Genomic DNA, 12187 nt, shown 5'->3' with positions numbered 1-12187 from the left:
GAAATCCGCCTGTCTCTGCCTCCCAAGTGCTGGGATTAAAGGCGTGCGCCACCACCGCCCGGCTAAGATCATTCTTAAATCTGTACATTTACACAAATATTTTGAAGAATCATTTTATACAACAAACCTATCCTTTTTAACCTCAAGCTATTTATTTACCAATATATTTTGTCAAGTATTAAAGTGTCTAGAACTTCAAAATCAATATAGATTAACTGATCTTGACAAATATTTTTCAAAAAGATATAAACATATTATGAATATAATTATAAACACTGATATTTTCTACATCTGAGCAAGACATAGACATTTCATTTAAAAAGGTAACCTTTGGGGGGCTGGTGAGATGGCTCAGTGGGTAAGAGCACTGAGTGCTCTTCCAAAGGTCCTGAGTTCAAATCCCAGCAACCACATGGAGGCTTACAACCACTCACAATGAGATCTGATGTCCCTTTCTAGTGCGTGTGAAGACAGCTACAGTGCACTTATGTATAGTAATAAATAAATATTTGGGCTGGAGCAAGCCAGGACTGAGTGAGAAGAGTTGACTGGAGCAAGGAGGGTTGATTAGAATGAGCAGAGGTCCTAAAAATTCAATACCCAACAACCACATGAAGGCTCACAACCATCTGTACAACTATAGTTTACGCACATAAATAAATAAATAAATAAATACATCTTTTTTTTTTTTTAAAGTAACCTTCAAATCATCAGGAATAGCTAGTGGAAAAATCTACTTTCTGATTAGCAATAAGTTAAAGATCTGTAGTTTAATGCAAATGGCTCATGGGGTTTTAGCTATGCTACTAGCTAAACAAAACTGCTAGAATACATTGCAGGTAGTATTAAAAACCATGTGGTAGTAAGGAAAATTAATTTAGATGCATTAAAAAAGTATTTTTAGCACCACAAACTAGGGATGAAATCTTAAGTCTATTAGAACAATAATATTCTGGGCTTCTCTTAAAACTCTGAAATTAGAGAAAAAAATATAAGTTGATATATGACATCCCAACATAAAAAAATTTCTAAAAATTAAGATTCATGAAGTTTAAAAAAAAAGATTCATGAAGTTGCTGATTTTCCTAATTTCATTTTCCATGTTTCCAATTACCCATAACAACTATGGTCTGGTAATACTAAGTAGAAACTTCCACAGAAAATAATTTATAAGTTAAACTGTGTACTGGGAAACTCTACTGTATACTAGTTTCCCTCAAAGAGTACATAGAAAGCCAATGAATCATCACTTTGTCCAGTATATGTATGTTGTATACACAACCTGCCCATCTGCAATGCTATAGCCCTTTGAGTTGCCAGACTGATTTATGAAGGAATTGCAGGGTTTGTATGTAAGTAGTCCTTACTCTTGTCAATGGATCCAAAGTGCAGAAGTTAGTAACACTGGAAATCTAGATATGAAAGAAAGGAAATCAAGTGCTTCCTTTAAGTACAAGATATTTTGAGAAAAAGAAAGAGTACATTCATATGATCTGGTATTAGTCACAGTTTCAAGCATCCCTAAGAGAAGGGTGAGGTAGGAGCTGAGGATGTCCTTTATAAATAGGACATATATTTATAAGTAAATTTACATATATAAATTGTATATGTAATAAATATTTGAAAATGTATAATTCATTGGAGAAAAAAAATCTAAACATAAAATGGTCTTAAACATAAAATTAATATATACTATAAATTATGATATATCTTTATAGAATTTCACTGCATATGCTACGTAACTAAATTTTTCATAATTGTATATAACACATTTATTATGTAAAATATATATATCCAAGTGGTCTACTAAAATACATTTTCTTTCAAATATTAAAATCCACTTACCCAGATACTCTGTGAGCAAACTCAATTATATCATCTTTAGTCCGTGGTCCTCTGTAATTATATGCCAAGTCTCCCTTTAATCTTAAAAATTAAAGGTAAGAATTGGAAATTAACTGTTTTTATATTTAGTCTCAATCCCCCTCTATTAAAGTATAAACTTAAACTGTATAAAACACTGAATAAGAGGAAGCTTTAAGAGCAGCACACTTGTGTAACAAAGTATGCAATTGTCTTCTGAGGAACAGCAACTTACGATGCATATGAAAAGGCTGTACTCCACGCACACTACAGGAAGACATTTTACTCTGTAGTGTAAAGGTACAGTATACAGCTCCTGAAAAGTGAGTAATTTGTACATTTACAATCGAGAGCTTAAATCAGAGTAACTTTAATTACTCTCCATCAAGTGGAAAATAAAAGGAGTAGGAACTAGAGCATTTTGGCAGTGATAAAACCTCCAATATGCCTCATGAATGAGGCATAAAAATAGCTTTCCTAAAACAGATTATCTTCCACAAAACTTGTTAATGAATAAGTTTATATCTAACTAATTGTATAGATAAAAAAGAACAATAAGCAAAACCAGAACTCCTAATAACAAAGAGAAAGCACCATTAATACACACTGTAATAGAAGAATAAAATTTTCAAAAAAAAAAAAAAACCCACAAAGGAAAAATGTCAACACTCCCACGCCCCTCCCCCCCGAAAAAGTTATTTATTCAAAATTGTAAAATTTGGGGCTTTAAAATATCACAGAAAAGTCAGTTTACTTAAAAAAACAAAACAAAACACTTTGAAAATAACTGCTTAGCTCCTGTACTGGCTGGTTTTGTGTGCCAACTTGACACAGGCTGGAGTTATCACAGAGAATGGAGCTTAGTTAGGGAAGTGCCTTCATGAGATCCAGCTGTGGGGCATTTTCTCAATTAGTGATCAAGAGGGTAGGACCCCTTATGGGTGGTGCCATCACTGGGCTGGAAGTCGTGGATTCTATAAGACAGCAGGCTGAGCAAGCCAGAAGAAGCAAGCCAGTAAGAAACATCTCTCCATGGCCTCTGCGTCAGCTCCTGCTTCCTGACCTGCTTGAGTTCCAGTCCTGACTTCCTTGGTGATAAACAGCCATGTGGAAGTAAGCTGAATAAACCCTTTCCTCCCCAACTTGCTTCTTGGTCATGTTTGTGCAGGAATAGAAACCCTGACTAAGACAGCTCCTCATGGTACCAAATTATGGTTAATGAAAATAACAGGAAAATGCAGCAAAACCATTGTTAAAACAATTCTCTTGAGAATCACCACACTTTTTTCAAATTCATTTCTCTAGTAGACTTGATCAATACCCACAGATTAAAATGATCATCTAGGCTGGGCAGTTGGTGGCACAGGCCTTTAATCCCAGCACTTGGGAGGCAGAGGCAGGTGGATTTCTGAGTTTGAGGCCAGCCTGGTCTACAGAGTGAGTTCCAGGACAGCCAGAGCTATACAGAGAAACCCTGTCTCGAAAAACAACAACAACAACAACAACAACAAAACCAAACCAAACAAAACAAAAAAAAGATCATCTATCAATTTTCTTCTCTTGATTCCTCCCTTTCTTTCTTTCTTTCTTTCTTTCTTTCTTTCTTTCTTTCTTTCTTTCTTTTTTAAATGAAGTTAGTCTCTTTGTACAAGAATGAAATCTGTTAGATGTGATTTGCAGTAGCAAAGCAGGCACAGACTGGGGCTCCTTAAGAGACCTTTGATAATCAATGAATATATACCTAATCCTGTAAGTGCATGCTACACAGTACACTCTCAGAACACATTTACTGAATTAGCTAAGCACCACATACTTAAATATGAGGATGTATAGAGGTATAGTCTCTCACCTTTGATCATGCACTTGGTTAAAAAAAAAATGACTGAACCCAAACCTTCACCCTCCAAAGAAAGTACTAGAATAAAGAAAATGTAAGCAGAGTAGACTATTGAAAATATAGATCTAAACATGTAACACTTGACTTACAGCTTAATTGTTGGATAACCTCGAACTCCAAACTCTGAAGCAATGCCTTGATAAGAAAAAGAATAAATATTTCTAAGTTCTTTTTTAAACTGAGAAAACTAAGTAACATGAGCCTTTTACTTAGGAAAAGTAAGTATATTTATATAAACCTGAGTGAATGTTTTTTAATTAATTAATTATTTATTTATTATGAGTACACTGTAGCTGTCTTCAGACACACCAGAAGAGGGCATCAGATGACATTACAGATGGTTGTGACCCACCAAGTGTTTGCTGGCAACTGAACTCAGGACCTCTGGAAGAGCACTCAGTGCTCTTAACCACTGAGCCATCTCTCCAACCCTGAGTGAATATTTTTAAGTATTAAAATCTCACAAAGGAAAAAAAGCATGACATTCTCTTATAATTACTTAATAATCTAACATATGAACTTTTGAAAAGAATTTTTTTCAAAATTCAACAAAATTCAGAGTATTTTGTTCACATCATGGTACACATGCTAATTATACTGAGGTAGAATAGTCATAACTGGGTTTAATAATAATTAAGTGCACAGGAAGCAGCTGGGTGTGTTGGTTCATTCTTGTAACCTAGTACTTGGGACACTGAGGAAGAGGACTGACATGAATCCTAGGATGTCAGCTAATGTTCCAGGACAGCCTGAACTACACAGAAAGATCCTGTCCCATTTTTGTTTTGTTTTAAAGAGAGCAAGCACATATACTGCCGTATAACATAACTTACTTTCATAAGTAAAAGACAAGTGAACCAATCTTATTGAATATTAAGGAGTTTACATATATATCATTCACTCTTCAAAATAGCCAGAAAAAGAAATATCACAATTAAATGTTTACCAGTAAAGCCAAAGGTTAGGGTCAGTAAAAGTTTTCCCAGTGTCACACACAAAAGCAGTTGCAGTGCCAATTTTGCTTTCTCTGAAGCCATGCTCTTCAAATTGCTATGATACCTCAAACTTCTCTAAGCTTAATTTCTTCTTTTATCATTTGCCTTAAGACCACCTAGTAAACATTTGGTTATGGGGACACGTAGTTTCTGTCACAACTCAGCTTTGACAATGGAACATGAAAATAGTCTACATAATAATATACAAAACAGGGAGCAGGGTAGATTTGGCTTTGTGTGCTGTGTACTTGTCTCAGATTCATTCAGTTTCTGTATCCATTCATTAATCTCATTTTCAACTATCAATATCTTCCTAGTCTTCACTTACATTTTTTCTCAATCCATCTTTTGAATGCCTACTTATTGTATCTTTTTTCCTCACTTACAAATTCAACTTCTCTGTAGTTGTCTCCTAACAATGGCTTATATGTTTATGTTATGATTAAAATTAAGCTCACATGGTATATTAAAATTTTAATGGCTAATTCATTTAATTCAAAGCATATAATCTTAAATTATTAAGATAACTTTACATGACAAAACATCTCTTCTACTTACCCTGAAATTGTAATAATTAAAATATTTCCATTATTAGAACAATAAAATTATTAATTATGAACTTACTAGAATATGAAGTAGCATCCATCTTTCCAACTTTAACTGGAGAACCAATACTTTTCATTTCGAGCCCAACCTCATTCCAAATTGGTTCCAGTTTTTTACAATGGCCACACCAGGGTGCATAGAACTACACAAAAAGAAAGAAAACACACTAAAAGACTGAATCACCATGAAGATCAACCATAAATTTAGAGAATTTATTTAAGCAACCTAATATTAATCTGTTTCAGACAAGACAGTTTTAAGTGGCAATATAACAAAATAAAACACAAGAATCTAGATAAATGCCTCAAAACTAATATTTTAACTTTATTTTAATTGACTATTGATATCTACTTAGAATAGAAACATTGATTCAAAGTCTTTAATTCTGTGCAAATATGTCCATATTTATAAGACCACTAAATAAACATGCATGCACTATACCATATGCAACCTGTGTTCATGGAAAACATCTGTTTTTAGTACAAAAATCTGACAGAGGTAGGTATGTTTGCTGAATTCTACTGTTTTCACTAGAAGGATATAGGTGATCACTGAGAGATTTGGCATAGGGACAAGTCAGATTGATTACAACCACAGCCCTTCACATTTCAGAATCATCAGAGTTTAATTAGGTTCTTGAGTTATATGATGTTAACATAATATTTATGAATTTTCATGAATGAGGCTTTTTAAACTCGATACTATGGAAATGTTCAAACATAAATAAAAAGAGAAAAAACTAAGCAGTAGATTCTCAGGCTCTATCTTTTACCCTTAATAGTCACCAATTCTGCTTTCTTGTTCTATTTTGGGGTTATACTTTTTTTCCCCCTCTAATACATGTTAAAGCAAACCCCCAAATTTAACTTTGCTCAGCATTGGGATGAAAGTGTGTTTGGTATTGTTATATTAATATAATTTAACCTCTTAAAAGAATAAAGAAATGAGTTAAGTTGATACTGAAATCAACATAATCTCCTTAAGATACAATCTACAACTTCATTATAAGAAATGGTCTTGGGAGGTTCGGCCAGCAAGTGACCAATGCAGATGTGGATGTTTGGAGCCAACCACCTGACTGAGCTAAGGAACCCCGGTGGGGGAGCTGGTGGAAGGACTGGAAGAGCAGAGGGGGATTGTAACCCTATAGGAAGAACAATATGGCTGGCCAGACCACCCATTGCTCCCAGGGACTATACACCATCAACCAAGGAGTATACAGGGAGGGATCCATGGCTCCAGATACATATGTAGCAGAGGATGGCCTTGTCTGATATCAGTGGGAGGGGAGGCCCTTGGTCCTGTAGAGGTTTGATGCCCCAGCACAGGGGGATGCTGGAGGGGTGGGGTGGGTAGGGGGCACCCTCATAGAGGCAAGGGGAGGGAGGAGAGTGCGGAAGTGGGATGGATTGAGGGTGAGAGGGGGGTTGTGGAAGGGTAACAGGGAAGTGGAATATCATTTAAGATGTAATGAATGGAATGATTAATTAAAAAAAAATAGAAAGAAAGAAATGGTTCCAGCTTCTCACAGAATGACCTTACTTTCAGCAATTCATCAAAAATAAATTTCTTTGTCAAGAACTTAAAAGTTCTCTGGGTCATTTAAATATAAAAATCTAAATAGGGATAGGAAGATGGCTGATAATGAGCTTGCCACACTCCTCTAAGAACCAGAATTTGGATCACTAAAACACAAGTACAACCCAGTTGGGTACATGCCACTTAGATTACATATCTTAGTCTACAGGAAAAAGAAAAAAGGAATCCCCAGGGCCAGACACCTAACCAAAATAGAGAAAATCTTGAGACCCATCAGTGAAAGAGCCTGTCTTATGTTATACCAGGTGTTGAGCAACTGAAGAAGACACAATGTAACCACTGGCCTTCATAGGCACAGACATATACTATGTACACTGACACACACAAGTGAATACACACTTGCAAATATGCATGCACACATGCACATATACCACACCCATATACATATGGGAGCAAATACAAGTAGCAATATCTGAGAAAACAAACTGTTCTCTTTGCATAAAAGAGACCAAAAATGAAAGTTAAATTTACATACTCACAGCTGGGCAGTGGTGGCACACGCCTTTAATTCCAGCACTTGGGAGGTAGAGGCAGGCAGATTTCTGAGTTCAAGCCCAGCTTGGTCTATAGAGTGAGTTTCAGGACAGCCAGGGCTACACAGAGAAACCCTGTCTGGAAAAAAACAAAAAACAAACAAACAAAACAAAAAATTACATACTCACATCAACAAGCCAAATGTCATCTTTTCGATTATCTTTAAATCTAAAAAAAAAAAAATCTGATTTTATATTTATGTTCACAAACAATATCCCTGCCAATAGTACTTATTATTGCAACTAGTAGAATTTACAAATGTACAACTTACTTAATAATACTGAACTTATCAATATAGAACAAAATCTCTAAAAGTTTTATATAAAATTTTTACTCAGTGACTGCTAAATCTTATCCTATCCAGTAAATATTTTAAGAATTAAAATTGAAAAATGACTAAAGAATTAAAAAAGCTCCAACAAAAGAAAGGAGAATTTTGGGAAAAAATCACAAATATAGTTTGTTTCCTCTATCTGGTATTCCACTCTGAGGAAGAGGCTCCTCTATACTGAATAAGTATTAATTTTCACTTCTTGTCATTATTCCAGTAACAATACAGCAAAACTATTTACATTATACTTTGTTAGGTATTACATGAACTCTAGGGATGAATTAAAATACAAAGGAAGATGTATATAAAATACATGCAAATAAGTACTTGAGCATCCAGACTGTTATCTACAGAAAATCCTAGAACTAATCTCCATGAGTCTTGAGGGATGATATTGTATGTCTCAGCTCTTTACTCCTCTATTCAATTTTAAACCTGTACAGAAGATTTAATGTAGAGGGCTAGATGAAGCTCAGAAAAGACTGCTTACAAGATTGGCCCCTTCTTTATAGTAAGAACTTGGATTTTAGAAGGAGTCCCACAATTTCCTAGCAAAGAATGCAGTTCTCATAAAATATCTGTGAAAAGCAACAACTCCAGAATTGCTGCACTGGGATCACATGTCTGAAATTCATTCCAGGCTATAATGAACTCATAATATGCCATCAGCTAGTTAACTCAAAACTCCAGGGCCACCATAAGATGCAATGCTCTTAGAAAACCTGAACAGGAAGCAAATCTGCCAATCAGGCCCCAGAAAGTGTAGGAGCAAGTCAGCACAAAGCATAGGATGACAAAGCAGACTTAAGAGACTGGGATTCAGGTCTAGATGAATACTATAGACAACACAAGGAGTCCAACATGTTTCATCTAGTAAGAATGGCTTGACTTTGGGCTTCAGAAATCTCCCTGAACAGTGGATTCAGCCTCCATCGGGATGAAACTAATGGGGCATATTTTTTCATACTGTTTTGGTGCCTTTTCACAATGAAATTCCCTCTTCATGGGGCACTGCCTTCTGGATTTGAGTGAGTGGCAACATCGCTAGCACTATCACAAGATGTATTTCAGTTTTCACATCCTGCCAACAAGCAAGGTATTCTATAAATGTTTCCCAGTGGAAGAGCCTTTCAGGTGAGCATCATGTAGGGAGCAAAATGATCACAAAAAGTGAAACTTCTCTTTCTTCAGGCAGAGTTACCATTATAAGAACAGTATGAACAAAGATAGCTGATAGTGACAAACCTAATCATTGAGTTAAATAAAGCTACTCTCTTGTTATCAAGGAGTTTTCCTCAAATACATACTTTCTATAAACAATCTTCAAACACAACCTCAATGCCCATCACTATGACTAGAGCCCATGGGATGTTTATACTTCTTGGTAATACATAAGAGTACCCATATTGAATTGATCATGCTTTTACCACAGTAATTCTACCACACAGATGGGTGCCAAGGTGATTGATGGGCACAAGGAACAAGATGAAACTGTCTGCAGAAATTGTTCAGTGAGTTAGAGTTTGTTGTGCAAGCAGGGTCAGGATTTACATTCTGGTACCCTCAAAAAAAAAAAAAAAAAAAAAAAACAAACCTAACATTATACCTGCAATCTCAGGGTTACAGGAATAGAACCAGGAAGAGTGCTGGAGTTTGCTAGATACTGACAAGCCCCAGGTTAAGTGAAAGATCCTGTCTTAAAGATATAATGAAGAAGGGCAGGACTACCAGTGTAACCATCTGTCCTTTGCACAAGCATGCAAAGATTTTTCTTACACACATGTACACACACTACAAACAACACCTACACACACACACACACACACACACACACAAGGAAAACTGGAAGTAACAAGTCCTGATTCAACTACTGTGAACAATGAGAGATATGAGATAAAAAGGATGGTAGGTAGCTTCTTGGTAGGTATTTTTTTGTTTCCATCATGAAGTAGTATACCATACAAACATTAAGCAGATGCAGCGGACAGGGAAATCCACCTCACTGACGAGGAGCACAGAAGACGACTTCTGCCTCTCTGCCTAAATGGGAAAGTGACTAAGTTAAAGACCCCAGTGAGAACATTTTAGTAGCAAAGTACATGAAAAAGGTGAAGTATCCAATAAAGATACTAACAAGTATGCTAGAAGTGCTGGCATACATGAGTTTGGTTGGCTTGGGAGGCCTGAGTCCTTGACAACACGATCCTCCAGAGACTGGCTGTATACCAAATCTGGTGTGGGAAAGGAACCCATGTGGCCTACCAGGGAAGAGATTGCTATCAGCTTCAGTCAAGGCAAAAAGATTGACCTTGATTTTTGCAATTAAGTTTGTCTTCCCACCTATTATGATCAAGGTCTTGGGAATAAACCTGCTATACTACAGATAAAACACTGAATTCCAGCACTAACTGTATTATTAAATCAAAAGAAAGAAAAATATGGAAACATTTGCTGGTTTTTCATCTTAGAACTATTAGCAAAACTCTCTGGGGCACTCCTCCATATTACATGTAAATGGAGGTAAGTTAAACAACTCCTGAAACAAAATTGGCAATGTTATTATCAGTGCATCTACTATTAAAAGATTAGATTCTTGTGTGGATATTTAGATGGCATCTGAGTTAGACAAAGTTAAATGGAATTTAATAGCATTTTACACATATTTGTATACTCACGATTCATTTAGATCTTCTACGAATCCTTTACAGACAGCCAGATCAAGTAAAATAACTGGAAAGGACAAAATGTAGAAAATAAATGATTCATTACTTTGATGTTTACCTTAAGTCTAAATTGCCTATACAATATTTGAACTTTTTTACTATCTACCAAAAAAAAAAAATCACCAATGATCCATTATAAGGTTTAAATGACACAAAAACAAAAGTAGTTCATCCACTCAATAAAAATTTACTCTGCATGTAATCATGTTGCATAAGGCAAACACTGTGTAGGTGAATACATATTTCTACATAATTCTACATATTTCCACTTGTTTTAATTTTTCCTTTTCACTAATTTGCTGGCCTAGAGATAAAAATAACTTTCTTTTTCTCTAGTGGCATTTATCCCCTCGACACAAAGTCCAAATGCAATTCCCCAAAATAGGTAGAAAAAGAAAATACTGGACTCCAGTTCTAACACTTATTCCAGGGCAATGCCTGGCTCACAGAGGGTTCTAAATTGGTGGCTGAGTCAGACGTGAACCACATAGAACCCAAATAATCCGTGCTGAAAGTAAATGGCTGAGAGCTTTAAAGATGCTTTGTCTCTTCAAACCACACTCTTGGACATCTTACCAGGTTCTGCCCTTGAGCATCATCCCTCTCTTAGGTTGGTCAAGAAAAGCCTTCCACTGTAACAAGACTCAGAACCTATGCCAAATTAGGGCTCAAAATCCTCGTCCTTCCATCAATGGTGTCAAGGAACCTTCTTGATCGCAGAGAAGGTAGCAGTGCCCTCTCGGCATTGGGTGGCGAAACACACACAGTCCCACTGAGGAAGCTTGACCCACAGAGGGGGCAGAGTAGAAATTCTAAGTACCCCGCAGCGCGGCCCCTACCCGCCCCGGCTTCATTCAGGGCCAACCTCCCACTCGTTCCCCACCGTTTTCCCCGTGCTTCTCACCGGCGGCGCAGAGCCGGAGGGCCGCCCAGTTCCTCTGCCCCGTTGCATTCGCCATGGAGCGCGGCGTGAATCCCGCGATGAGCGCGCGCAGAGACGTAGAATGGCCCGAGCCGCGCACCCGCCTCCCCGGAAAGTAAAATGAGGAAGACCTGGGACGCAGAACAGCTCCCACCAGGACCGGGGCGGGGCGGAGTAGGTCAGCCTCCTTCAGGATCCCGGTAGCCCAGCGGTGGAAGTCTATGAGCATGCGCGGGAAGCGACGCATGCGCCGGAGCAGTGCGCACGCGCATTCGAGTTCTCAAGGAGTTTTCGCTTAGTAAGAGATCTGAAGAGCGTGGGACTCCTTGCGTGTGTCTTCCTTTGACCTGGCGAGCTTAGTGCTTGAGGTGAGGTAGGGTCCGACATGCACTACAAGCCTGAGTTTTGTCACATGTTCTAAGATTGCTACTAAGTCCTGTGAACGCACTTGTATACCGGGATGGTACACTAATAGATGGAAAATCGTGCTTTAAAATAAAAGACCGGATTGCTGAGTGCTGATACTCTCTGTGTAAAAACCTATTTAGAATCATATAAGCCGGTCTATTACTATGATGGATGAGAGAACTATGGACAGTTAACAGTTACTCTGGTGGTGTATGTGACATTTTCTTAAGTGATAGGTTGCCATGCTAATGGAAGCAGCAAAAATAAAACTGCATCACCCCCCCCCCCCCCCCCCCCCCCCCCCCCCGC

At 37.3% G+C, this 12187-nt stretch overlaps 1 protein-coding gene across 1 annotated transcript in view; it reads right to left on the bottom strand.

Moving 5' to 3' along the window:
* The window catches only part of Tmx3 (thioredoxin related transmembrane protein 3), a 33996-nt gene extending 22296 nt beyond the window's left edge, over positions 1–11700 (bottom strand). The window contains exons 1-6 of the mRNA XM_031366235.1: positions 11453–11700; positions 10501–10555; positions 7623–7662; positions 5380–5503; positions 3850–3895; positions 1846–1926 (exon numbers count right to left, since the gene is read on the bottom strand). Of these exons, the coding sequence (XP_031222095.1) occupies positions 1846–1926; positions 3850–3895; positions 5380–5503; positions 7623–7662; positions 10501–10555; positions 11453–11699 (593 nt within the window). The 5' untranslated portion in view covers position 11700. The remainder of the gene's footprint in view (positions 1–1845; positions 1927–3849; positions 3896–5379; positions 5504–7622; positions 7663–10500; positions 10556–11452) is intronic.
* Positions 11701–12187: the final 487 nt, after the last annotated feature.

Source organism: Mastomys coucha, unplaced genomic scaffold (genome assembly GCF_008632895.1).
Source record: "Mastomys coucha isolate ucsf_1 unplaced genomic scaffold, UCSF_Mcou_1 pScaffold13, whole genome shotgun sequence".
Taxonomy (NCBI): Eukaryota; Metazoa; Chordata; class Mammalia; order Rodentia; family Muridae; genus Mastomys; species Mastomys coucha.
This window is presented reverse-complemented; position numbering and strand designations above follow the sequence as displayed.